The sequence below is a fragment of the Ranitomeya variabilis genome, chromosome 1 (genome assembly GCF_051348905.1).
Source record: "Ranitomeya variabilis isolate aRanVar5 chromosome 1, aRanVar5.hap1, whole genome shotgun sequence".
In the NCBI taxonomy this organism is placed as follows: domain Eukaryota; kingdom Metazoa; phylum Chordata; class Amphibia; order Anura; family Dendrobatidae; genus Ranitomeya; species Ranitomeya variabilis.
The window spans coordinates 282,306,598-282,333,550 of NC_135232.1; the positions used below are offsets into that span (position 1 = coordinate 282,306,598).

At 43.9% G+C, this 26,953-nt stretch overlaps 1 protein-coding gene across 1 annotated transcript in view; it reads left to right on the forward strand.

Moving 5' to 3' along the window:
- Positions 1 to 26,953, forward strand: part of CHEK2 (checkpoint kinase 2) — a 101,882-nt gene that overhangs the window by 38,588 nt on the left and 36,341 nt on the right. Inside the window, exons 5-8 of the mRNA XM_077295061.1 lie at positions 8,301 to 8,391; positions 12,094 to 12,199; positions 17,136 to 17,189; positions 26,538 to 26,602. Of these exons, the coding sequence (XP_077151176.1) occupies positions 8,301 to 8,391; positions 12,094 to 12,199; positions 17,136 to 17,189; positions 26,538 to 26,602 (316 nt within the window). The remainder of the gene's footprint in view (positions 1 to 8,300; positions 8,392 to 12,093; positions 12,200 to 17,135; positions 17,190 to 26,537; positions 26,603 to 26,953) is intronic.

Consider the following 26,953-nt stretch of genomic DNA (forward strand, 5'->3'; position numbering starts at 1 on the left):
CAGCACTGGACTGTTGCTAAGTGGTCCCAAGTACTTTTTTCTGATGAAAGCAAATTTTGCATGTCACTCGGAAATCAAGGTGCCAGAGTCTGGAGGAAGACTGGGGAGAAGGAAATGCCAAAATGCCTGAAGTCCAGTGTCAAGTACCCACAGTCAGTGATGGTGTGGGGTGCCATGTCAGCTGCTGGTGTTGGTCCACTGTGTTTCATCAAGGGCAGGGTCAATGCAGCTAGCTATCAGGAGATTTTGGAGCACTTCATGCTTCCATCGGCTGACATGCTTTATGGAGATGAAGATTTCATTTTTCAGCACGACCTGGCACCTGCTCACAGTGCCAAAACCACTGGTAAATGGTTTACTGACCATGGTATTACTGTGCTCAATTGGCCAGCCAACTCTCCTGACCTGAACCCCATAGAGAATCTGTGGGATATTGTGAAGAGAAAGTTGAGAGACGCAAGACCCAACACTCTGGATGAGCTTAAGGCCGCTATTGAAGCATCCTGGGCCTCCATAACATCTCAGCAGTGTCACAGACTGCCTCCATGCCACGCCGCATTGAAGCAGTCATTTCTGCCAAAGGATTCCCGACCAAGTATTGAGTGCATAACTGAACATTATTATTTGATGGTTTTTTTGTTTGGTATTAAAAAACACTTTTATTTGATTGGTCGGGTGAAATATGCTAATTTATTGAGACAGGTTTTTTGGGTTATCAGGAGTTGTATGCCAAAATCATCAGTATTAAAACAATAAAAGACCTGACAAGTTTCAGTTGGTGGATAATGAATCTATAATATATGAAAGTTTAATTGTAATCATTACATTATGGTAAATAATGAAATTTAACACTATATGCTAATTTTTTGAGAAGGACCTTTATATGTATATATGTGTGTATATATATATATATATATATATATATATATATATATATATATATATATATATATATATATATATATATATATATATATATATATATATATATACCGGATTTTTTGGATTATAAGACGCACTTTTCTTCCCCAAATTTTTTTGGGAAAGTGGGGGGTGCGTCTTATAATCCGAATCTGTGTGCTGTGCTGTAGAGGGGTGGGGGGTGCGTCTTATAATCCGAATCTGTGTGCTGTGCTGTAGAGGGGTGGGGGGCAGCTCTGGAGTGGTGTCAAGGAGCGGGCTGCAGAGACAGCAGGAGGTCCTGTACTCCCGGTCATTAGCCTCACATAATATTCACTGCACCCGCTGTCCATCACCTCGGTGCTGAAGCTGCGCCGTGTTGCTTGACAGGGGAGCAGCGCATATTGCATGTGCCTGCACTCACCCATCATGAATATGCCCCACCGATCACTCTATATGCCCCCCCAGTCACTACATGCCCCCTTGCAGGCACGCACATGATAAAGTAACAAACACTTAACTCACCTTCTGATGATGGCTCCGTGCTCCCAGTTCTCCCGTGGCTCTTCCTGTGTCTGTGCCGACATCCAATCGTGATCGGCACAGCACAGTGATGTCATCACTGTGTGCCCAGGTCACATGATCTGATGCCTGGGAAACAGGAAGCGCAACCGAGGAGCTGGCAGCACGGAGCCATCATCAGAAGGTGAGTTAAGTGTTTGTTACTTTATCATGTGCGTGCCTGCAGGGGGGCATATATAGATAGAGAGGGTGAGCCATGGGTGTGCCAGCAGGGGGGTTTATAGTGATGGGGGGCCATATCCAGGATGAGATAGGGGGCAGGTGTGCCAGCAGCACGAGGGCATTGTGCCAGCAGCACAAGGGGGGCAGCGTGGCAGCAGCACAAGGGGGAAATGTGCCAGTGTGCCAGCAGCACAGAGGGGGCCATGTGCCAGGATGGGGGTTATATAGATACCAGGATGAGGGACATATATATGATTTGTAAGACGGACACTGGCATTATAAAACAGACCCCCATTTAACATAAAATTATTTTTTTCTCTTTTTCTTCACCAAATTTGGGGTTGCGTCTTATAATCAGGTGCATCTTTAAAAGCGAAAAATACGGTGTGTGTGTATTTATATATGTGTGTGTGTATATGAATATGTATATATGTGTATATGTGTGTATATATATATATATATATATATATATATATATATATATATATATATATATATATAATCTATCTATCAAGATGGTTGCCCGATTCCAAAGCATCGGGTATTCTACAATATGTATGTATGTATGTATGTATACAGCAACAACATATTATATAGCACATGCCACGACATATTCTAGATTACCCGATGCGTTAATATAGGCCACGCAGTATATAAGTGGCCACGCAGTATATAACACTGCCGACGTAGTATATAACAATGCCTACGTAGTATATAACATTGCCCACGTAGTATATAGCAGCCACGCAGTATATAACACAGCCCACGTAGTATATAACACAGCCCAAACAGTATATAACACAGCCCACGTAGTATATAGCAGCCACGCAGTATATAACACAGCCCACGTAGTATATAACACAGCCCAAGCAGTATATAACACAGCCCACGCAGTATATAACATTGCCCACATAGTATATAACACTGCCCACGTAGTATATAGCAGCCATGTAGTATATAACAAAGCCCACGCAGTATATAACACAGGCCACATAGTATTTAGCAGTGTGGGTGCCATATCCCTGTTAAAAAAAAAATAAAAAATTTAAATAAAAGATAGTTCTATACTCACTCTCCATCGTCCAGCGAAGCTGTCGATGCGCGCGCGGCTGCCGCCAGCTTCTTTTCCCAGGATGCATTGTAAAATTACCCAGATGACATAGCAGTCTCACGAGACTGCTAAGTCTTCTGGGTAATTTCGCAATGCATCTCTGGGAACGGAAGCTGGTGGCAGCCGCGTGCGCCTCGGTGGACGACGGAAGGTGATAATAGCAGGTTGTTTGTTTTTTTATTATTTTTAACATTAGATCTTTTTTACTATTTTTACAATAGTAAATAGTTGGTCACACAGGGTTAATAGCAGCGTTAACGGAGTGCGTTACCCGCGGCATAACGCGGTCCATTAACGCTGTCATTAACCCTGTGTGAGCGCTGACTGGAGGGGAGTATGGAGCGGGCGCCGGACACTGACTGGACGGGAGTAGGGAGGGACTAATTCTTGCCCGTGCTGTGCCCGTCGCTGATTGGTCGCGGCAGCAAGGACAGGCAGCTGGCGAGACCAATCAGCGACGCGGGATTTCCGTGACGGAAGTTGCAGACAGAAGGACAGACAGAAAGACGGAAGTACCCCTTAGACAATTATATAGTGTGTGTATGTATGTATGTGTATGTGTGTATATATATAATATATATATATATATATATATATATATATATATATATATATATATATATATATATATATATATATATATATATATATATATATATTATATTATACCCACAATGTTCCAAATTATTATGCAAATGATATTTTTCTCGGATTTTCCTAAATAGACTGTGCAAATGACAGTCAGTCTAATAAGTCATCACCCGTTGGAGTATACATCGAATTTTATTAAAGAAACCTCCCAATGATAACAGTATAATCTCCAAAATGAATAAAAACTCAAAATGCACTGTTCCAAATTATTAGGCACAGTAGAATTTCTAAATATTTGATATGTTTTAAAGAACTGAAAATGCTCATTTGTTGAATTTGCAGCATTAGGAGGTTACATTCACTGAACAAAAAAGCTGTTTAACTCCAAAATATCCTAACAGGCCAAGTTACATGTTAACATAGGAGCCCTTCTTTGATATCACCTTCACAATTCTTGCATCCACTGAACTTGTAAGTTTTTGGAGAGTTTCTGCTTGCATTTCTTTGCATGAAGTCAGAATCCGCTTCCAGAGCTGATGTGAACTGCCTCCCACCCTCATAGATCTTTTGCTTGATGATACTCCAAAGGTTCTCTATAGGGTTGAGGTCAGGGGAGGATGGTGGCCACACCATAAGTTTATCCCCTTTTATGCCCATAGCAGCCAATGACTCAGAGGTATTCTTTGCAGCATGAGATGGTGCATTGTCATGCATGAAGATGATTTTGCTCCTGAAGGCACATTTCTGCTTTTTATGCCATGGAAGAAAGTTGTCAGTCAGAAACTCTATATACTTTGCAGAGGTCATTTTCACACCTTCAGGAACCTTAAAGGGCCCTACCAGCTGTTTTCCCATGATTCCGGCCCAAATCATGACTCTTCCACCTCCTTGCTGATGTTGCAGCCTTGTTGGGACATGGTGGCCATCCACCAACCATCCACTACTCCACCCATCTGGACCATCCAGGGTTGTTCAACACTCATCAGTAAACAACTGTTTGAAAATTAGTCTTCATGTATATCTGGGCCCACTGTAACCGTTTCTGCTTGTGAACAGTGTTTAGGGGTGGCTGAATAGTAGTTTTTTGAACCAATGCAAGCCTTTGAAGGATTCTACACCTTGAGGTTCGAGGGACTCCAGAGGCACCAGCAGCTTCAAATATCTGTTTTGCTGCTTTGTAATGGCTTTTGAGCAGCTGCTCTCTTAATCCGATGAAGTTGCCTGGCAGAAACCTTCCTCATTATGCCGTTATGAGTACGAACACGTCTGTGCTCAGATTCAGCCACAAATCTCTTAACAGTGCGATGATCACGCTTAAGTTTTTGGGAAATATCTATTGTTTTCATCCCTTGACCAAGGCATTGCACTATTTGATGCTTTTCAGTACCAGAGAGATCCTTTTTCTTTCTCATGTTACTTGAAAACTGTGGCCTGCTTAATAATGTGGAACATCATTTTTAAGTAGTTTTTCTTTAATTAGAATCACCTGGAAAACTAATTATCACATGTGTTTAAGATTGATTTCAGTGATCCCTGAGACACAATACCATCCATGAGTTTATTCGAAAGACAAAACAATTACGGTAAATCTTTTTGACACTTAAAGCCAATTTGCATAATAATTTGGAACACGGTGTATATAATGTCTCATTGTAGAGGTAGGCCTCATGCACACCCTCTAAAAATTTATTGAGGGTATGGGTGTAATGTACGTGCACACACACACTTGTGTATGCATATGTAATATATGTACGCACCCTCTAAAAATTGAGTGAGGGCTGCCTGATAACTTTTAAAAGGGTTATGAGCGAGTGCCGCATGCTTAACTTGTTGATATTGTGGAGGTGTAGGACAGGAAAAAGAAGAAACCATGGACCATATAACATTTTTCTTTTGGGTGGGAAGGGGTGCATGGGAATACACCAGAAAAAAAAAGAACCTTTGAATTGGCTTTGTTTTGCTGCTCTCATTTGTAATGGTTAAGCGGCGCATGCTCAGATTCAGATCTCGTCCCGACATCTCGGAAGACCAGATCTGAATCTGAGCATGCAGCGGCCATTTTCCCGGAGGCCACCGCATCGCAGCAATGGAGCTGCCGGTGCCTCCGGGCCTTGAGGAGATGCCGGAGGAGCCCCGACGCTGCAAGAAGATGCACCGCCCCACAGCACAGAGCCACCACGGCACGAAGAGGAGCTGCCGCTCCCAGCACAGAAACCCTATGCTACCGCAATGAGGAGCCGCCGCTCCCCAGCACAGAGACCCCCACGCTGCCGCAATGAGGTAACGGGGCTACTCCACTCACACTTTCCTGTGCGACGCCAAAATATGGAAAAATTATAGGTCTCAAAATGTGGAGACGCAAAAACTTTTTTGCTATAAAAAGCGTCTTTTAGTGTGTGACGGCTGCCAATCATAAAAATCTGCTATAAAAAATGCTATAAAAGTAAATCAAACCCCCCCTTCATCACCCCCTTAGTTAGGGAAAAATAATAAAATTAAAAAAAGGTATTTATTTCCATTTTCCCGTTAGGGTTAGGGCTAGGGTTAGGGTTGGGGCTAGGGTTGGAGCTAAAGTTAGGGTTAGGGTTGGGGCTAAAGTTAGGGTTAGGGTTTGGATTACATTTACGGTTGGGATTAGAGTTAGGGGTGTGTCAGGGTTAGGGGTGTGGTTAGGGTTACCGTTGGGATTAGGGCTAGGGGTGTGTTTGGATTAGGGTCTCAGTTAGAATTGGGGAGTTTCCACTGTTTAGGCACATCAGGGGCGCTCCAAACGCGACATGGCGTCCGATCTCAATTCCAGCCAATTCTGCATTGAAAAAGTAAAACAGTGCTCCTTCCCTTCCGAGCTTTCCCGTGCGCCCAAACGGGTTTACCCCAACATATGAGGCATCAGCGTACTCGGGACAAATTGGACAACCACTTTTGGGGTCCAAGTTCTCTTGTTACCCTTGGGAAAATATAAATTTGGGGGGGCTAAAAATCATTTTTGTGGGGAAAAATGTTTTTTTTATTTTCACGGCTCTGCATTGTAAACTGTAGTGAAACACTTGGGGGTTCAAAGTTCTCACAACATATCTAGATAAGTTCCTTGGGAGGTCTAGTTTCCAATATGGGGTCACTTTTGGGGGTTTCTACTGTTTGGGTACATCAGGGGCTCTGCAAATGCAACGTGACGCCTGCAGACCAATCCATCTAAGTCTGCATTCCAAATGGCGCTCCTTCCCTTCCGAGCTCTGCCATGCGCCCAAACAGTGGTTCCCCCCCCACATATGGGGTATCAGCGTACTCTGGACAAATTGGACAACTTTTGGGGTCTAATTTATCCTGTTACCCTTGTGAAAATACAAAACTGGGGGCTAAAAAATCATTTTTGCGAAAAAAAAAAAAAAAGAATTTTTATTTTTCACGGCTCTGTGTTATAAACTGTAGTGAAACACTTGGGTTATCAAAGCTCTCAAAACACATCTAGATAAGTTCCTTAGGGGGTCTACTTTCCAAAATGGTGTCACTTGTGGGGGGTTTCAATGTTTAGGCACATCAGGGGCTCTCCAAACGCAACATGGCGTTCCATCTCAATTCCAGTCAATTTTGCATTGAAAAGTCAAATGGCGCTCCTTCCCTTCCGAGCTCTGCGGTGCGCCCAAACAGTGGTTTACCCCCACATATGGGGTATCAGCGTACTCAGCACAAATTGTACAACAACTTTTGGGGTCCATTTTCTCCTGTTACCCTTGGTAAAATAAAACAAATTGGAGCTGAAATAAATTTTGTGTAAAAAAAATTTAAATGTTAATTTTTATTTAAACATTCCAAAAATTCCTGTGAAACACCTGAAGGGTTAATAAATTTCTTGAATGTGGTTTTGAGCACCTTGAGGAGTGCAGTTTTTAGAATGGTGTCACACTTGAGTATTTTCTGTCATATAGACCCCTCAAAATGACTTCAAATGAGATGTGGTCCCTAAAAAAAAAAATGGTGTTGTAAAAATGAGAAATTGCTGGTCAACTTTTAACCCTTATAACTCCCTAACAAAGAAAAATTTTGGTTCCTAAATTGTGCTGATGTAAAGTAGACATGTGGGAAATGTTACCTATTAAGTATTTTATGTGACATATCTCTGTGATTTAAGGGCATAAAAATTCAAAGTTGGAAAATTGCGAAATTTTCAAAATTTTCGCCAAATTTCCATTTTTCACAAATAAACGCAAGTTATATCTAAGAAATTTTACCACTATCATGAAGTACAATATGTCACGAGAAAACATTGTAAGAATCGCCAAGATCCGTTGAAGCATTCCAGAGTTATAACCTCATAAAGGGACAGTGGTCAGAATTGTAAAAATTGGCCCGGTCATTAACGTGCAAACCACCCTTGGGGGTGAAGGGGTTAAAAATCCTGAATATACAAGTGTTTTTTAAATAGAATTGCATATGTTCATTCTGTTGAGCACTTTGATAGGGTTTTCATGCAGTGTCCATCTGAAAGAAATTGTGTGCACGTAGCCTTATGGAGCCAAATAGAGCTGATGGATATTGTAGGTAAATTGGGGGTAAGAAGCTGATGATGATGGATCTATGAAGCTACGCCTTATGGATTCATCATGAATCATGTCAAAATGGAAACTGTAAAGTCAGATCAGACAGTCTTCTATTCCTTTCATCACTTTCAGATATTTTACTTTTATGGGAATCTGTTCATACTAGCACTATATGAGTTTCTAACGGGTGTGCTGGCATGGAGCTCTAATCCTGACATAAAAATGAAGAAAGCTTCTAATAGGCTCTGTTAGAAGACAATGGAGTCCATTGGTTGCCTTTCGTATCAGTTGGATCAGGAACATAATCGTGGCTTCCATCATAAATGGGTCCCGGACTCCATGGTAAATTGTCCTAAATGTCTGTGTTTGATGTACAGTTCACTATTTCCCATGTAGTTATGTAGAATTCTTTTCAGTTTTTGTATTTACAGACCTGTTGGCAGATGATCAGTCTGTTCATCCAGCAGAGTTTAGAGAAAAGTATATTATGTCAAAAACACTTGGAAGGTAGGTTAAAAAAACTTTTTTAAAAATGCAGTCATCAAGTATGTATTTAAAAAAAAAAAAAAAATCACAAACCTTCATAGTACAGTGTGGAAAACTGTATTTTATTTTAATTTTTTTTGTTTACAGTGTTTTTCGGGTAATGAGACGCTCTGGATTATAAGACTCACCCCAAATTTTGAAGAGAAAAATAAGGAAAAAACTTTAAAAAAAATAAAATGGTGGTGCTTCTTATAATCCATGTGTCTTACTGGGAGTGGTGGCTGCGGTTAAGCTGGGTCGCTGCTGGAGAAGGCAGGAGTGGAGTGATGCTGCAGGTCGCAGGCTGGGATGAGGGGGTGTCCGGAGCTGCTGCTGCTGCGCTGTGTCCGGAGCTGCTGCTGCTGCGCTGTGTCCGGAGCTGCTGCTGCTGCGCTGTGTCCGGAGCTGCTGCTGCTGCGCTGTGTCCGGAGCTGCTGCTGCTGCGCTGTGTCCGGAGCTGCTGCTGCTGCGCTGTGTCCGGAGCTGCTGCTGCTGCGCTGTGTCCGGAGCTGCTGCTGCTGCGCTGTGTCCGGAGCTGCTGCTGCTGCGCTGTGTCCGGAGCTGCTGCTGCTGCGCTGTGTCCGGAGCTGCTGCTGCTGCGCTGTGTCCGGAGCTGCTGCTGCTGCGCTGTGTCCGGAGCTGCTGCTGCTGCGCTGTGTCCGGAGCTGCTGCTGCTGCGCTGTGTCCGGAGCTGCTGCTGCTGCGCTGTGTCCGGAGCTGCTGCTGCTGTGTCCGGAGCTGCTGCTGCTGCTGTGTCCGGAGCTGCTGCTGCTGCTGCTGTGTCCGGAGCTGCTGCTGCTGCTGTGTCCGGAGCTGCTGCTGTGTCCGGAGCTGCTGCTGTGTCCGGAGCTGCTGCTGTGTCCGGAGCTGCTGCTGTGTCCGGAGCTGCTGCTGTGTCCGGAGCTGCTGCTGTGTCCGGAGCTGCTGCTGCTGCTGTGTCCGGAGCTGCTGCTGCTGCTGCTGTGTCCGGAGCTGCTGCTGCTGCTGCTGTGTCTGGAGCTGCTGCTGCTGTGTCCGGAGCTGCTGCTGCTGCTGTGTCCGGAGCTGCTGCTGTGTCCGGAGCTGCTGCTGTGTCCGGAGCTGCTGCTGTGTCCGGAGCTGCTGCTGTGTCCGGAGCTGCTGCTGTGTCCGGAGCTGCTGCTGCTGCTGTGTCCGGAGCTGCTGCTGCTGCTGCTGTGTCCGGAGCTGCTGCTGCTGCTGCTGTGTCTGGAGCTGCTGCTGCTGTGTCCGGAGCTGCTGCTGCTGCTGTGTCCGGAGCTGCTGCTGCTGCTGCTGTGTCTGGAGCTGCTGCTGTGTCTGGAGCTGCTGCTGCGCTGTGTCCGGAGCTGCTGCTGCGCTGTGTCCGGAGCTGCTGCTGCTGCTGCTGTGTCCGGAGCTGCTGCTGCTGCTGCTGTGTCCGGAGCTGCTGCTGTGTCCGGAGCTGCTGCTGCTGCTGCTGTGTCTGGAGCTGCTGCTGCTGTGTCCGGAGCTGCTGCTGCTGTGTCCGGAGCTGCTGCTGCTGCTGCTGTGTCTGGAGCTGCTGCTGCTGCTGTGTCTGGAGCTGCTGCTGCGCTGTGTCTGGAGCTGCTGCTGCGCTGTGTCTGGAGCTGCTGCTGCGCTGTGTCTGGAGCTGCTGCTGCGCTGTGTCTGGAGCTGCTGCTGCGCTGTGTCTGGAGCTGCTGCTGCGCTGTGTCTGGAGCTGCTGCTGCGCTGTGTCTGGAGCTGATGCTGCTGCTGCGCTGTTTCTGGAGCTGATGCTGCGCTGTGTCTGGAGCTGCTGCTGCTGCAGCGCTGTGTCCGGCGGCGCTGCTGTGCCTCAGGGGGCTCTGCCGACATTTTGTGAAAAGCCAGAGCCCCAGCAGTTGCATGGTTTCCTGTGCGGTGGACTTCGGGAAAATGGCCGCCGTGGGGCGGCTCATGCGCAGATGAAGTCCACTGCACAGGAAACCACGAAACTGCGGGGGGCTCTGGCCTTTCACAAAAAGTCGGCAGAACCCCCCGCAGGAGCAGCGTACCGATAAGGTATATCCGCATTATGAGACGCACTCCCATTTTCCCCAAAAATTTTTTGGGGAAAAGTGTGTCTTATAATCCGAAAAATACGGTAATTTAAATAATATTTGTCTATTCCTGAGCTTAATAGGATGTCTCCTCCTGTCAGTATTGCAACTTTTATTAAAATATTCAGTAATGGCATACATCTTAATACCCAAAGAGTACCGCTGCTACTTTGTTAAAGGTTTCAAAGCGTCAGCAGTAAGTGTGCAGTTCACAGATGTACAGGGTATGTGCATACCACTTTTTTTTTTTTCATGGAAAAACTTGGGAAAACCTGCCATGTTTTTAAAGAGGTAGAGTCTTTTCTGGCGTTTTGCAATCCTGAAGCATTTTTATTTTCTTATTTTACTTTAAAGGTCTTTTGTTGTTTCGTGTGCGCTTTCTTGACTTTTTCCACCATTTTCCTCAATGTATTTCTGAAACAAAAAAAAAAAATTGACGAAACTCTAAGGAAAACGCTTGGGTGTCTTTTGAAGCTTTCCATTAACTTGTATTATAAAGTTGTTGTTTTTTTATTAACCATTTGGCATCATTGGAAACCTGAAGTGGTTAAAAGATGCTGAAAAGCCTGATCATGTGAACAGGAGGTAATTTTTACATAGAAATGCATTGTTCGTTTTTTCAGCATTTAAAGGGAACCTGTCACCAGGTTTGGCCAATATAATATACGGCCACCGCCTTTCAGGGCTTAGCTACAGCATTCTCTAATGCTGTATATAAACTCCCTATCTGACCTGAAAGATAACAAAAATACATTTTATTATACTCACCTGCTAGGCGGTCCAGTCCGATGGGTGTCGCAGATCCGAAGCCTCCCATCTTCTTATGATCGCCGCCCTTCTGCTTGCTTCATGGCTCCTCGGAATCGCTCCTGCGCAGGCGTACTTATCTGTCCTGTTGAGGGCAGAGCAAAGTACTGCAGTGCACAGGTGCTGGGCCTCTCTGACCTTTCCCTGCGCACTGCATTACTTTGGTCTGCCCTCAACAGGACAGATAAGTACGCCTGCGCAGAAGCGCGATTCCGAGGAGCCATGAAGCAAGCAGAAAGGCGGCAATCATAAGAAGATGGGAGGCTCCGGATCTGCGACACCCATCGGACCAGACCGCCCCCCTAGGGTGAGTATAATAACATTTATTTTTCTTATCTTTCAGGTCAGATTGGGGGCTTATCTACAGCATTATAGAATCCTGTAGCTAAGCCCTGAAAGGAGGTGGCCGTATCTTATATTGGCCAAAACTGCTGACAAGTTCCCTCTAAGTAGCCCTCTTTTCCAGCAGGTTTTGGTGCAGAGCTCCCTGGAAAAGATGCCTTGTTCACATTCCTTTCATTACAAATTGTGATGGCTACGGACAGCCTTTTTCCATTTCCTTGTATGTGTTAACCCCCTGTCATTGTTAGTATTCAGTGGGGGAAACGAAGCGACCAGTGTACCCTTCCCCTACAGCACCATTACGTGGTGACCAGTGAAATTGATGGGTTACCTGTGTAATGCTCAGGTGCACGTTTCTAGAGAGAGTGTTACAAATTGGGTTCTGCAGAATTCTCCTTTCACAGGTCCGATTTCTCTCCTGGAGAACGGCATTATATGGTAGGAAGAATGATCTTGTCTGCTTCTATCACACTGCTCTGATCTCCCGTTTCTGCAGTGGCGCCTGTGGAGAAGTCAAACTGGCTTTTGAAATATCTACGTGCAAAAAAGTTGCTGTGAAAATCATCAGTAAAATCAAGTTCTCTTTAAGCTCCTCGCACCTTGTAAGTAAGCTCTCCAGCAGACTTGTCTACTCGTATTACTAATCAACAGAAGTACACTTCACCAACATAGATGTGTTCTTTCATCATGTAACTAGGACAGCCATTAGATCATGTCTGTTTTCAGTCCCAGCATCGAGGGTCACTATAGAACCGCAATCCTGTGTATACGTAGTGTGCTGTTACATACTTGTTATTGCGCCCCCTACTGTTCTGCAGGCCAGGCAGTAAATACCTGTTTGTGAAAAGCATCTGTTTCTCACAACATTGAAAACATTAGGTGAATGTTCTGAAAAGGAAGAAGAAAGAGCACCAGGGGCGCCATAAGTAGAGATAAGCAAATTGTTCAAAATTTGGTTCCGATTACGATCGACGGCGAGTATTGCAAACACAGCCGAACGTCATTGAAGTCAATGGGAACAGAAATGGCCGAATATGTTCGGAATTGACTGTCAAACATAAATTCAGCATGAATAAGGTACCAATATGGCAATTTCAAATTCGGCAGCAGATTCCGAACATATTTGCCCAACTCTAGCAATAACAAGTATAGATACACTCACAAAATGTATGTTTTACACAGTTTAAGAAACTTTTAAAGGGGTTAAGCTACATTTATCATTTGTATTGCACACTGGTTAAGGTGGGACCACTTGTACTGATCCTGAGAACTGCTCCCAACGTCCCTTATGATTTATGATTTTATTTATTTTTCATTTCTTTTACTCACTTTTTTAGTGCCTTTAATTCCCATTGGGGCATTCTCTATCAGTATGTCTTTGGAGTGTGGGACGAAGCCCACGCAAACACGGGGAGAGCATGCAACCTCCTTGCAGCTGTTGTCCTTGGTGGGATTTGAGTCCAGGACCCCAGAGCTGCAAGACTGCAGTGCTAATCACTGATGTGCTTGTGCTTCACTTCTTATATGGGAGCTGTAGTGCATGTGTGTTACCATTGCTCACATAGATGAATGGAGCGGTTGTCCCACTTGTGCGATACGGATTCAGTCACATAGTGCCCCTGATCTCATCATCAGTGGGGGTGGTCTCACCGCTTTGGATAGGTGATGAATTTTGTTTGTGTGACAACTCTTTAAGATTTACAGCCAGTTTCTCTCCGTTCACTTATTGCTGAAGAGTATTCCCAAATTTGGATGCCATACCCTATCCATGTGATGGGGGATATCTTCAAGATTGCTGGGGATTCAACTGCTGGAACACCCACTGCTCCCAAGAGTGGGGGCTCCGAAGAGCCCTGTGTGAATGGAGCAGTGGTCAATCGTGCACACTGTTGCTCCATTCATTCTTAATGGGACCGACGGAGATAGCCGAGTGCTGTGCTTGGCTGGGCTTCAGTTCTCCCATGAATGAATGGAACAACAGTATGCATGATCTACCACTGCTCTATTAGGCTAGTTTCACATTTGCGTTAAAACGCAAACGCAGGTGTTGAAATAACGCATGTAAACGCGTGCAAACGCTGCGGTTTTTAGACGCATGCGTTTTTCTCATGCGGTAAAAAAACGTCGCGTTTTGACGCGTTTACATGCATTTTTTCCTGCGTTTGCGTTTTTGAAACGCATGCTGAGAAGTGTGTGACAGCTGCCAATCATCAAAATCATCTAGAAAACCCAATATAAATAGAAAAAGCTATATTTACGTCAGCGCGATATATGTGAAAAGCCGGTAATTCAATTGCCGGCTTTTCATTTCTCCTGCCTAAAAACCCGACATGATATGAGACATGGTTTACATACAGTAAACCATGTCATATCCCCCTTTTTTTTTGCATATTCCACACTACTAATGTTAGTAGTGTGTATGTGCAAAATTTCGGCGCTGTAGCTATTAAATTTAAGGGTTAAATCGCGGAAAAAATTGGCGTGGGCTTCCGCGCAATTTTCTCCGCCAGAGTGGTAAAGCCAGTGACTGAGGGCAGATATTAATAGCCTAGAGAGGGTCCATGGTTATTGGCCCCCCCTGGCTAAAAACATCTGCCCCCAGCCACCCCAGAAAAGGCACATCTGGAAGATGCGCCTATTCTGGCACTTGGCCACTCTCTTCCCACTCCCGTGTAGCGGTGGGATATGGGGTAATGAAGGGTTAATGTCACCTTGCTATTGTAAGGTGACATTAAGCCAGATTAATAATGGAGAGGCGTCAATTATGACACCTATTTATTATTAATCCAATTGTATGAAATGGTTAAAAAAAACCACACAATATTGCAAAGTATTTTAATGAAATAAACACACAGGTTGTTGTAATATTTTATTGCTCTCTCAATCCACCTGAAGACCATCGTTTTGTAACAAATTAAAAATAATAAACCAACAATATACATACCTTCCGTAGATCTGTGACGTCCCACGATCTAAATCCATCTGAAGGGGTTAAAATATTTTACAGGCAGGAGCTCTGCTAATGCAGCTGTGCTCCTGCCTGTAAACCCCGGGGAATGTCAATGACCTATAGTTACCTTCAGTCGCGGTGATGCGCCCTCTGCTGGATGTCCTCATGAACTGCAGCCTGGGAACTTTTTCCCACGCTCGACGTCATATGAGGACATCCAGCAGAGGGCGCATCACCGCGACTGAAGGTAACTATAGGTCATTGACCTACATTACCTTCATTCCCCGGGGTTTACAGGCACCAGCACAGCTGCATTATAGCAGAGCTCCTGCCTGTAAAATATTTTAACCCCTTCAGATGGATTTACATCGTGGGACATCACAGATCTACGGAAGGTATGTATATTGTTGGTTTATTATTTTTAATTTGTTACAAAACGATGGTCTTCAGGTGGATTGAGAGAGCAATAAAATATTACAACAACCTGTGTGTTTATTTCATTTAAAATACTTTGCAATATTGTGTGTGGTTTTTTTTAACCATTTCATACAATTGGATTAATAATGGATAGGTGTCATAATTGACGCCTCTCCATTATTAATCTGGCTTAATGTCACCTTACAATAGCATGGTGACATTAACCCTTCATTACCCCATATCCCACCGCTACACGGGAGTGGGAGGAGAGTGGCCAAGTGCCAGAATAGGCGCATCTTCCAGATGTGCCTTTTCTGGGGTGGCTGGGGACAGATGTTTGTAGCCAGGGGGGGCCAATAACCGTGGACCCTCTCCAGGCTATTAATATCTGCCCTCAGTCACTGGCTTTACCTCTCTGGTGGAGAAAATTGCGCGGGAACCCACGCCAATTTTTTCCGCGAATTAACCCTTAAAATTAATAGCTACAGCGCCGAAATTTTGCACATACACACTACTAACATTAGTAGTGTGGAATATGCAAAAAAAAAGGTGGATATGACATGGTTTACTGTATGTAAACCATGTCTCATATCATGTCGGGTTTAGGCAGGAGAAATGAAAAGCCGGCAATTGAATTACCGGCTTTAGGGTTAGGGTTAGGGTTTGGATCCCTTTATCACCTTGATGGTGGGGGGTGGCTTATAAGTGTGTATTCTTGTTTTTTTTTTTATATAAAAACGCATGCGTTTACATAGACAGCAATACGTTTTTTTGCCGCAAAAAAACGCCTCTAGAAATTACTACATGTTGCATTTCTGCAACAAAACGCAAGCATGAAAAAAACGCATGCGTTGTCAAACGCGGCAAAACGCATGCAAAAAAAAGCATGCGTTTTTAATGTTAAACATAGGAAAAAAACGCATGCGTTTGCGGAAAAACGCCTCGGCAAAAAAACGCAAATGTGAAACCAGCCTTAACGCGGGCTGGAAATCTGAATCTGTGAGGGTCCCAGTGGTCAAACCCCTAACGATCAGAAAGTTATCACCTGTCCTGTGGATAACGGAATAACTTCTGTACTTGAGACTACTTTTATGAGAATTGTGTGGTGAACTGTTCTTGCTGTGCTGACTAAAAAATTTTGGCATGCGCCATCGGACTCCATATGGACTGAGAAATCTCTAAAATGGGGTGTTTAGCAGAGTCCACTAGTCTTTGGCGCCGGCGACAACTTTGACCAAATGCATTCCCTGTTGCAAGTGAGTGGGATGTTACATCATGGCTCAATCAGATGATAATTTGACAGCTTCCTCTACAAGCTATGTTTCTAAAACGGCAAATCCCCTCAAAAAACTCTTGTGCAGGCGTTTTACATAAAATGCAGAGTTGAGACTCAGAGTGATAATCATATTGTACATGCAAATTAATTGTCTACAAATTGTGATTTAGTTGGATCCTAGTATTGCTAGAACTTGGTACTATGATGAAAACCAAATCTGGTAAGTACAGTACTTATTTCACAATAGTGCTGGAATTCAGAGCCACACAGGCCCCTTTCACACATCAGTTTTTTGCCATCAGTTGCAATCTGTCGAATTTTCCCATGGACTTGTATTAGCGACGGATTGCGACAGATGGCCTCACGTTTCATCAGTCTTTCGCCGGATCCTTCGAAAATTGTTTGTCTGGTGGCCGGAGACAACGGACAAAGTAACGTTTCTTGTGTCCGTCAAAAAACGGACAGCGACCGATCAGTCGCTGTCAGTCGTCAGTTGGCGCCGCATCAGCTGGTCGGATCCGGTGAAAAAAACGGATTAGTCGCATCAGTTTTTCACAATTTTCACTGCGACGGATTCGTTTTTTTCAAAATTCGACGGATTGTGACCGATGGCAAAAAACTGATGTGTGAAAAGGGCCTTAGTGATGCTGTAATGTTTTTCATGCTGCTGCTTGTGTCTGCTACATAGAGGAGAGCAGGAATACCTCTTATTATGTATGGGAGACATCTTAGCAGCCAACTAATCTCTAACTCCTTCAAGACAAGACCTAGTTTGCATAGTGGAAAATTAGTGCAAAATACATGTCATTTAATGGCCAGATAAAGTCTTACTCCCCATGTACACACACGACCACTTATTCTGAGAAGTAATTATGTTTTTGTTTTTTTCCTGCAGGACGAGTCCAAATCTGTTGACACGGAAATTGAAATTCTGAAAAAAATAAATCATGTAAGAATGAAAAAAATATTTTTCGTTAAAATAATTGTACAATACTTGGCATGCTAAGTGTACACTTTGTAACATTTTTAAGCTTGGTAACAGAATTTGTGAATATCATGGGAGTGTTCACTTGTTTAAGAGTGTGCCATCCCCCTAAAGAATGAAAGGGCTAAAATATTGCGGTTGCAATATGTGGTTTTTCCTGAAGAAGAAACTCTGTACTTCGAAATGCGTAGAATAAACCACCACCTTATTTATCGTTTACTGGAATATACATTTCAGTACTTTCAGCAGCGCTTAAAGGTAAGGTACCGCGTTTGTAGATCATTCATTAATCAATGTAATGTAGCATAACATGCTGTTATAACCAAGATTTGAATGCATGTAAAACAGATTTCGTGTGTTATACCAGTAGAAAGAAGGAACTGGGGGCTGACATCTTGGTTTCACAGCAGTAGCACGACACTAGCAGTGTCATATGGACATAGGAGATAATAGACCGCCGCGGACCCTATCTATAACATTGAAGAGGCATTAGCAGTGAGCTGGGCACGCCTCTGTGGGCTGCACAACTCACTGCTGTAGGTGTGACTAGCAGCCATTTTACTATAGCCCAGTGCTCTCTGCCCAGATCCACTTGCTCTCTATCGCTGCAGAACAGAAGCGCTGACTGGAGCCGGAGAGTGTGGGGGATTTACCTCCCTGCTCCTCTGTCTGTACTCCAGGCACTGCAGGTTCTGAGCAGACATCCTCTGCTCTCACACGCTGCCCTCCCTTGGTGCTTCTCCTGCGATGTCTCCGCCTCCCCACTTGCACACAGTCCCGGAGATCTCCGGTAAGCTGCATTCTCTCCCCCCTGTCGCTCTTCCTCCTCTCCTCCCTGCATTCTCTCCCCATGTCCTTCTTCCTCCTCTCCCCGTGTCCTTCTCCCTCCTCTCCCCGTGTCGCTCTCCCTCCTCTCCCCCCTGCATTCTCTGTACCCCCCCGTGTCGCTCTCCCCTGCATTCTCTCCCCCCGTGTCGCTCTCCTTCCTCTCCCCCCTGCATTCTCTCCCCGTGTGGGGGGGTCTCTATGCGTGTGTGCAAGCATCGTCCGATGGGACTACAAGTCCCATCGGACGATGCCTGCTACACCGACAGTGATTGACAAATTAGCCAATGATGGGACAGTAGTAATCCCATCATCCGGCTAATGTGTTGAATGAAAAAAAAAAAAAATACTCCATACATACTCCATACATGCTACATACATGCTACATACATCCATACATGCTACATACATCCATACATGCTACATACATGCTGCATACATGCTGCATACATGCTGCATACATGCTACATACATGCTACATACATACATACATGCTACATACATACATACATGCTACATGCATACTGTATACATACATCCTACATATATGCTACACACATGCTACACACATGCTACACACATGCTACATACATGCTACATACATGCTACATACATACTGCATACATACATCCATACATGCTACACACATGCTACACACATCCATACATGCTACATCCATGCTACATACATCCATGCTACATACATCCATGCTACATACATCCATGCTACATCCATGCTACATCCATGCTACATCCATGCTACATCCATGCTACATCCATGCTACATCCATGCTACATCCATGCTACATCCATGCTACATACATCCATGCTACATACATCCATGCTACATACATCCATGCTACATACATCCATGCTACATACATCCATGCTACATACATCCATGCTACATACATCCATGCTACATACATACATGCTACATACATACATGCTACATACATACATACATGCTACATACATACATACATACATACATCCATGCTACATACATCCATGCTACATACATCCATGCTACATACATCCATGCTACATACATCCATGCTACATACATCCATGCTACATACATCCATGCTACATACATCCATGCTACATACATCCATGCTACATACATCCATGCTACATACATCCATGCTACATACATCCATGCTACATACATCCATGCTACATACATCCATGCTACATACATCCATGCTACATACATCCATGCTACATACATCCATGCTACATACATCCATGCTACATACATACATGCTACATACATACATGCTACATACATACATGCTACATACATACATGCTACATACATACATGCTACATACATACATGCTACATACATACATCCATGCTACATACATCCATGCTACATACATCCATGCTACATACATACATGCTACATACATACATACATGCTACATACATACATACATGCTACATACATACATGCTACATACATACATACATGCTACATACATACATACATGCTACATACATACATCCATGCTACATACATACATCCATGCTACATACATCCATGCTACATACATCCATGCTACATACATCCATGCTACATACATCCATGCTACATACATCCATGCTACATACATCCATGCTACATACATCCATGCTACATACATCCATGCTACATACATCCATGCTACATACATCCATGCTACATACATCCATGCTACATACATCCATGCTACATACATCCATGCTACATACATCCATGCTACATACATCCATGCTACATACATCCATGCTACATACATACATGCTACATACATGCTACATACATACATACATGCTACATACATGCTACATACATACATACATGCTACATACATACATGCTACATACATACATGCTACATACATACATGCTACATACATACATGCTACATACATACATGCTACATACATACATGCTACATACATACATGCTACATACATACATGCTACATACATACATGCTACATACATACATGCTACATACATACATGCTACATACATACATGCTACATACATACATGCTACATACATACATGCTACATACATACATACATGCTACATACATACATACATGCTACATACATACATACATGCTACATACATACATACATACATGCTACATACATACATACATACATGCTACATACATACATACATGCTACATACATACATACATGCTACATACATACATACATGCTACATACATGCTACATACATGCTACATACATACATACATGCTACATACATGCTACATACATGCTACATACATACATACATGCTACATACATACATACATGCTACATACATACATCCATACATACATGCTACATACATATAGACATACAGTACATTAAACATAGATTACATACATACAATACATTCATACATTACATACAATACAGACATACATACATGAAACATAGATTACATACTCACCATTACTTGTCATTTTGTTCCCCGAAGCCAGTGTCATCTGTAAAAAATATGAAAAAAACAAACAACCAATATACTCCCTGTCCGCAGAAATCCACGAGTGTCCCACGACGATCTCCCGTGGAGAGCAACAGCATCAGATAATGCGACTGCTCTCCAGGGGCTCCAGGAACACAATTAGGGCAGGAAGATATCCTTCCACCACTGTATTCCTCCGCTGCTGTAAAAAAAAAAAAAGTCCCTAGTCTCACTTTATGGCATTGCTGTATGAGACATTTTCCCACACAGCTTTTTGCCATAAAGTAAGACTTTGAACCTTAGTAACCTCTCAGTGATGCACTGCAGGAGCCATTGTCTCCTGTCAGTGTGTCACTGAGGGTCCTATAGAGCAGTGACATCACCCGATGTCACTGTTCTATAGGGGAGATCATCGTGGGACACTCGTTATTAATTGGACTACGGCGGACAGGTAGTATACGGTTTATTATTTTACATTTTTTGCAGGCGCTGAAGTATGGCAAGTATGGTGAAATGAAGAATATTAAAATACTTTTTACTAATGTGTGCGTGTTTTATTAACCCTTTCTTACTATTGGATTAATAATGGATAGGCATCTTATTGACGCTTCTCCGTTATTAACCCGGCTTAATGTCACCTTACAATAGCAAGGTGACATTAACACCTTATTACCCCATATCCCACCGCTACACGAGAGTGGGAAGAGAGGGGCTAAGTGCCGGAATTGGCGCATGTTACAGATGCACCATTTCTGGGGCGGCTGTGGACTGGTATTTGTAGCCGGGGGGGGGGGGGGGGGCAATATCCATGGCCCCTCTCTAGGCTATGAATATCAGCCCGCAGCTGTCTGCGTAGCCTTTCTGGCTATAAAATATAGGGGGACCCCACGTAATTTTTTTTTGGGGGGGTCCCCCTAGTTTAATAGCCAGTAAAGGCTATGCAAACAGCTGCGGGCTGATATTCATAGCAGGCTACAGATATTGGCCCCTGGCCGTCGGCTTTTCCCCTCTGGCGCAGAAAATTGCACGGGAGCCCACTCCGGTTTTTTTTTTTTTTTTTTTTTTTTTAATTCAACGCTCATAAAGGCCTCTTTCACACTTGCGTCGGTACGGGTCCGTCGCTATGCATCGGGCCGACGTACCTACGCACGTTGTGAAATTTGTGCCCGACGTGGGCAGCGGATGCAGTTTTTCAACACATCCGCTGCCTATTCTGAAGTCTGGAAGGAGGGGGCGGAGTTTTGGCCACGCATGCGCGGTAGAAAATGGCAGACGCGATTGACAAAAAAGTTCACTTGAACGTTTTTTCGTGCCGACGGTCCGACAAAACACGACGGATCCGTTGCACGACGGACGCGACGTGTGGCCATCCGTCACGATCCGTCACTAATACAAGTCTATAGGTAAAAAACGCATCCTGCGAGCACATTTGCAGGATCAGTTTTTTTCCGCCGGATCCATTTTTTCCGCCGGATCCGTTTTTCCACCGGATCCGTTTTTTTCCCCGCCGGATCCGTTTTTTTCCCCGCCGGATTCGTTTTTTTCCCCGCCGGATCCTTTTTTTCAACCGGATCCGTTTTTTTCCACCAGATACATTTTTTTCCTGCCGGATCTGTTTTTTTTCGCCTGATCCGTTTTTTTTCCACCAGATCCGTTTTTCCCCGCCGGATCAGTTTTTTCCCGCCGGATCAGTTTTTTCCCGCCGGATCAGTTTTTTTCCGCCGGATCCTTTTTTTTCAATTGGATCTGTTTTTTCCCGCCGGATCCGTTTTTCCCCGCCGGATCCGTTTTTCCCCGCCGGATCCGTTTTTTTCCGCCGGATCCGTTTTTTTTATCTGATGCTGCTGCTTTCCATGGGAGATCGTCGTGGGACACTGGTGGATTTCTGCAGACAGGGAGTATATTGGTTGTTTGTTTTTTTCATATTTTTTACAGATGACACTGGCTTCGGGGAACAAAGTGACAAGTAACGGTGAGTATGTAATCTATGTTTAATGTACTGTATATCTATATGTATGTCATGTATGTAATGTATGAATGTACTGTATGTAGTATGTATGTATGGAGTATGAATGTAGTATATGTATGGAGTATGAATGTAGTATGTATGTATGTAGCATGTATGGAGTATTTTTTTTTTTATATTCAACACATTAGCCGGATGATGGGACTACTACTGTCCCATCATTGGCTAATGTGTCAATCACTGTCAGTCTAGCAGGCATCGTCCGATGGGCCTTGTAGTCCCATCGGACGATGCCTGCACAGACACAAAGACCCCCGGCAGGCCGTACAGACCCCCCGGAGAGGCCGTACAGATCCTCCGGCAGGCCGTACAGACCCCCCGGCAGGCACGCTCACACAGGGTTAATGCCGGCGGTAACGGACCACGTTATGCCGTGTTTGACGCACTCCGTAACCGCTGCTATTAACCCTGTGTGTCCCTAACTTTTTACTATTGATGCTGCCTATGCGACATCAATAGTAAAAAAAAATTTAATGTTAAAAATAATTAAAAAAAACCTGCTATGCTTACCCTCCGTCGTCGCGTCCTCTCCTTGGCAGTGCAAGCGGCAGGCTCCAGTGCCAAGGATGGTATGCGAGAAGGACCTTCCATGATGTCACGGTCATGTGACCGCGACGTCATGACAGGTCCTGCGCGCATCCAACCCTGGGACAGGAAGCTGCCGCGTGCACCGCACACAGGCGACAGGACTACAAGGGCTCCCTCGGAAGGTGAGTATATGTTTATTTTTTATTTTAATTCTTTTTTAACCTGTTACATACGTGGCTGGGCAATATACTACGTGGCTGGGCAATATACTACGTGGCTGGGCAATATACTACGTGGGCTGTGCAATATACTACGTGGGCTGTGCAATATACTACGTGACTGGGCAATATACTACGTGGACATGCATATTCTAGAATACCCGATGTGTTAGAATCGGGCCACCATCTAGTACCATATATGTATATATGCCATGGATGAGGCCACAGTAAAGTGTATCTTTTTTTGGGACAGAAGGTAACTCGCAGGTCATTGCAGATGATGATGATGAACATACAATTTGTCATTCCTCCTACAGTCACATACCAGGGAGGAAGCCACTCCAGCCAGTGTAATATTGCCCCTTTCTTTGGGTCACATGGTAACTCACATGCATGTATTTACAGGCCACAGACTCCACATCTTCCTCTCTGCTGTCTGCTCCTCCCACATGAGTCACAGTCACACTTCACTGGCTGAATCTGAGAAGCTGCCAGGCCCAGACAAGAAAGAAAAAAAAAAAGACTGGGCTCACTCACGCTGCAGAGCCGACTCCTTTCATTCACAGCAGGGAGCCGGCTCTTTGTGTTGGCTTGTTCACAAACGACACATCACTAACACACACACCACTTGTGTGATAGCAGATCACAGAGCAGTCACACACAAAATGGCTCTGCCCTGTGATGCTGCTCTTCATTCTGCCCCAGGGATATTAGACCACCCAAAAGGGGAGGGAAATGGTGATGTCAGCAGTTACTGCCCCAATTTTCCAGCTAAGGGCTTGTTCACACGTTCCTTTTTTTGCTGCGGATTTTTCAGCTGCGGATTTGTAAAAAACGCAGTGCAAAACCGCGGTGGTTTTCACTGCGGTTTTTTGTGCGGTTTCAACTGCGGATTCCACTGCGGGTTTCCTGCTGCACTTTCCTATTGGTGCAGGTGGAAAACCGCTGCGGAATCCGCAGAAAGAATTGACATGCTACTTCTTTTTTTCCGCAGAAAATCCGCGCGGATTTTCAAGCGGAAAAACGCAAAGTGGGCACAGCGGTTTTTGTTTTCCATAGGGTAACATTGTACTGTACCCTGCATGGAAAACTGCTGCGGATCCACAGCTGCAAATCCGCTGCGGATCCGCAGCAAAAACCGCAAAGTGTGAACATAGCCTTACAGTAAAGCTGGTAAGTCTCACTATAGCTGCTTGAGGTCTAAAACGGAAAATGCTCCCCCTAGTGGTAAATATATATATTTGTAAGAAAATATATAATATTTTTCATATAGAAATGTTTGCAAACAGTGCAAATATTGCATTAGTACATTTTATTTACTATTTTAAGCTTAATTTCATTAAAAAAAAATTCAAGAAAACTGGTGGCACCTTCCCTTTAAACCGTCCACTAGCCCCTTTTATCTTTGATGTCTGATGGTCACTTGCTGACCCGTGGAACTGCTGTAGCTGATGTTCTACATTATATGCCGCCTTAACAGATGGATCAGGTTAGTTCAGGGTAGGGCAATTAATTTTCCCAAGGGGCCACATGAGGAACTGGGACAGTTGTGGAGGGCCGAACCAATCAGCTGAACTTAATTCAACTCCATATTTTATTGTTTTTGAAAATACGGTTTTAATTAGATGTATATACGGGTAAGAATACAGGTTACAATAAGCTTTATAGTAAAATCTCCTAGAAGCTAGTCATCATATGTTACCCCTACAGCAAAGCAAGCACATTTTCACCAACCTGCAGCCATTACTGATTGTCTGCACGTACCCTTAGAAAACCATTCAGCTGCTAAACTCACAGCCCAGCAATCGGGAAGAAATTAACTTTATACTATATACAGGGGAGATGACATACATGTATATACTATACAGGGGAGGTGACATACAGGTATATACTATATACAGGGGAGATGACATTCAGGTATATACTATACAGGGGAGGTGACATACAGGTATATACTATATACAGGGGAGATGACATTCAGGTATATACTATATACATGGGAGGTGACATACAGGTATATACTATATACAGGGGAGATGACATACATGTATATACTATATACAGGGGAGATGACATTCAGGTATATACTATACAGAGGAGGTGACATACAGGTATATACATACAGGTATATACTATATACAGGAGGAGATGACCTTCAGGTATATACTATATACATGGGAGGTGACATACAGGTATATACTATATACAGGGTAGGTGACATACATGTACTGTATATACAATATACAGGGGAGATGACATACAGGTATATACTATATACAGGAGGAGATGACATACAGGTATATACTGAGGGGAAAATGACAGGTGTTAGGAGGAAAGTGAGAGATGTGAGGGGGAAAATGAGAGGCGTGATGTGAAAATGAGAGAAGTGAGGTGCTATAACCAACTACAGTTAGTTACTATGGCCGGGCAATGCCAGGCTCTTCAGCTACTATAGTGATAACAGTGTATGCTCTGTGGCAGGACAAAGCTGCTTACCAGAACGGCCAGTCACAGAGGAGCTTCCAACCCCAAACAACAAGGTTATAGGGAGACTGCACAGCTCTGCCGGTCAAAAGACAAACTGTGAAACCCCATTTCAAGAAGATAAATATATGAGGCCGGTTTCACACTTGCGTATGGAGCAAGCTGCGGAGGGCTGCGGACTTCCTCCGTGAAGCCCCGCCCTCCGCCGCTAGCTCCGCCTACTTATGCATGCGGCCGGCATGCGGCCTGTGTACCTATATTTAACATTAGGTACGCAGGTCGTGCCGCAGTATGCGGAGGCTGCTGCATGCGGCGTTTTGACGCTGCAGCTACCAGCGTAGGACGCAGCCTGTAGCATTTTTTTTTTTTTAATCTGCAGCGTCAAAACGCCGCATGCGGCACAATCCGCATACTGCGGCAGGACCTTCGTACCTAATGTTAAATATAGGTACACAGGCCGCATGCAGAAGTAGGCGGAGCTAGCGGCGGAGGTGCGGCGGGGGCGGGGCTTCACGGAGGAAGTCCGCAGCCCGCCGCAGATCAGGTAAACGCTAGTGTGAAACTAGCCTGACATACTGTATATGGCCACCTTTAGCATTAATTGCTATTTATGGTCTATTTTCAATACAAAGCAGAAGTATGAATCAACCTCTGCACTATAATAAAGGCTATAATTTGAGGTCAGTGCAACATAATATTTTCTAATTTATTGTAGAAAATGTAAAATGTTTTTTTTTTTGTTTGTTTTTGTGCAGCCTTGCCTAATTAAGATTGAAGAAGTCTTCAACTCTGCTGATCACCTTTACATTGTGCTGGAAATGTGAGTACACACAAGAATAATGCCCATTTCTGATAGAGAGTCCTATTTTCAATGTGCATCTTGGATGAATGTAATTGGATCATTCTGCTCATAAGACCTAGCCTCATTGTATACTATGGTATTATTATTCTGATATATCGGTTATACATTCTGTATTGTTTTTTTTTTCTTTTGTCTCTTATTTTTACAGTATGCTTGTGTGTAAAATTAAGAAACTGAGTGTAAAACGAACACCTCAAAACACTTCAATGAAGCTGTGTATTATATGTATAAAAAAAAAATATATATATATATATATATATATATATATATATATATATAATATACACGCATACATACATACATACATAC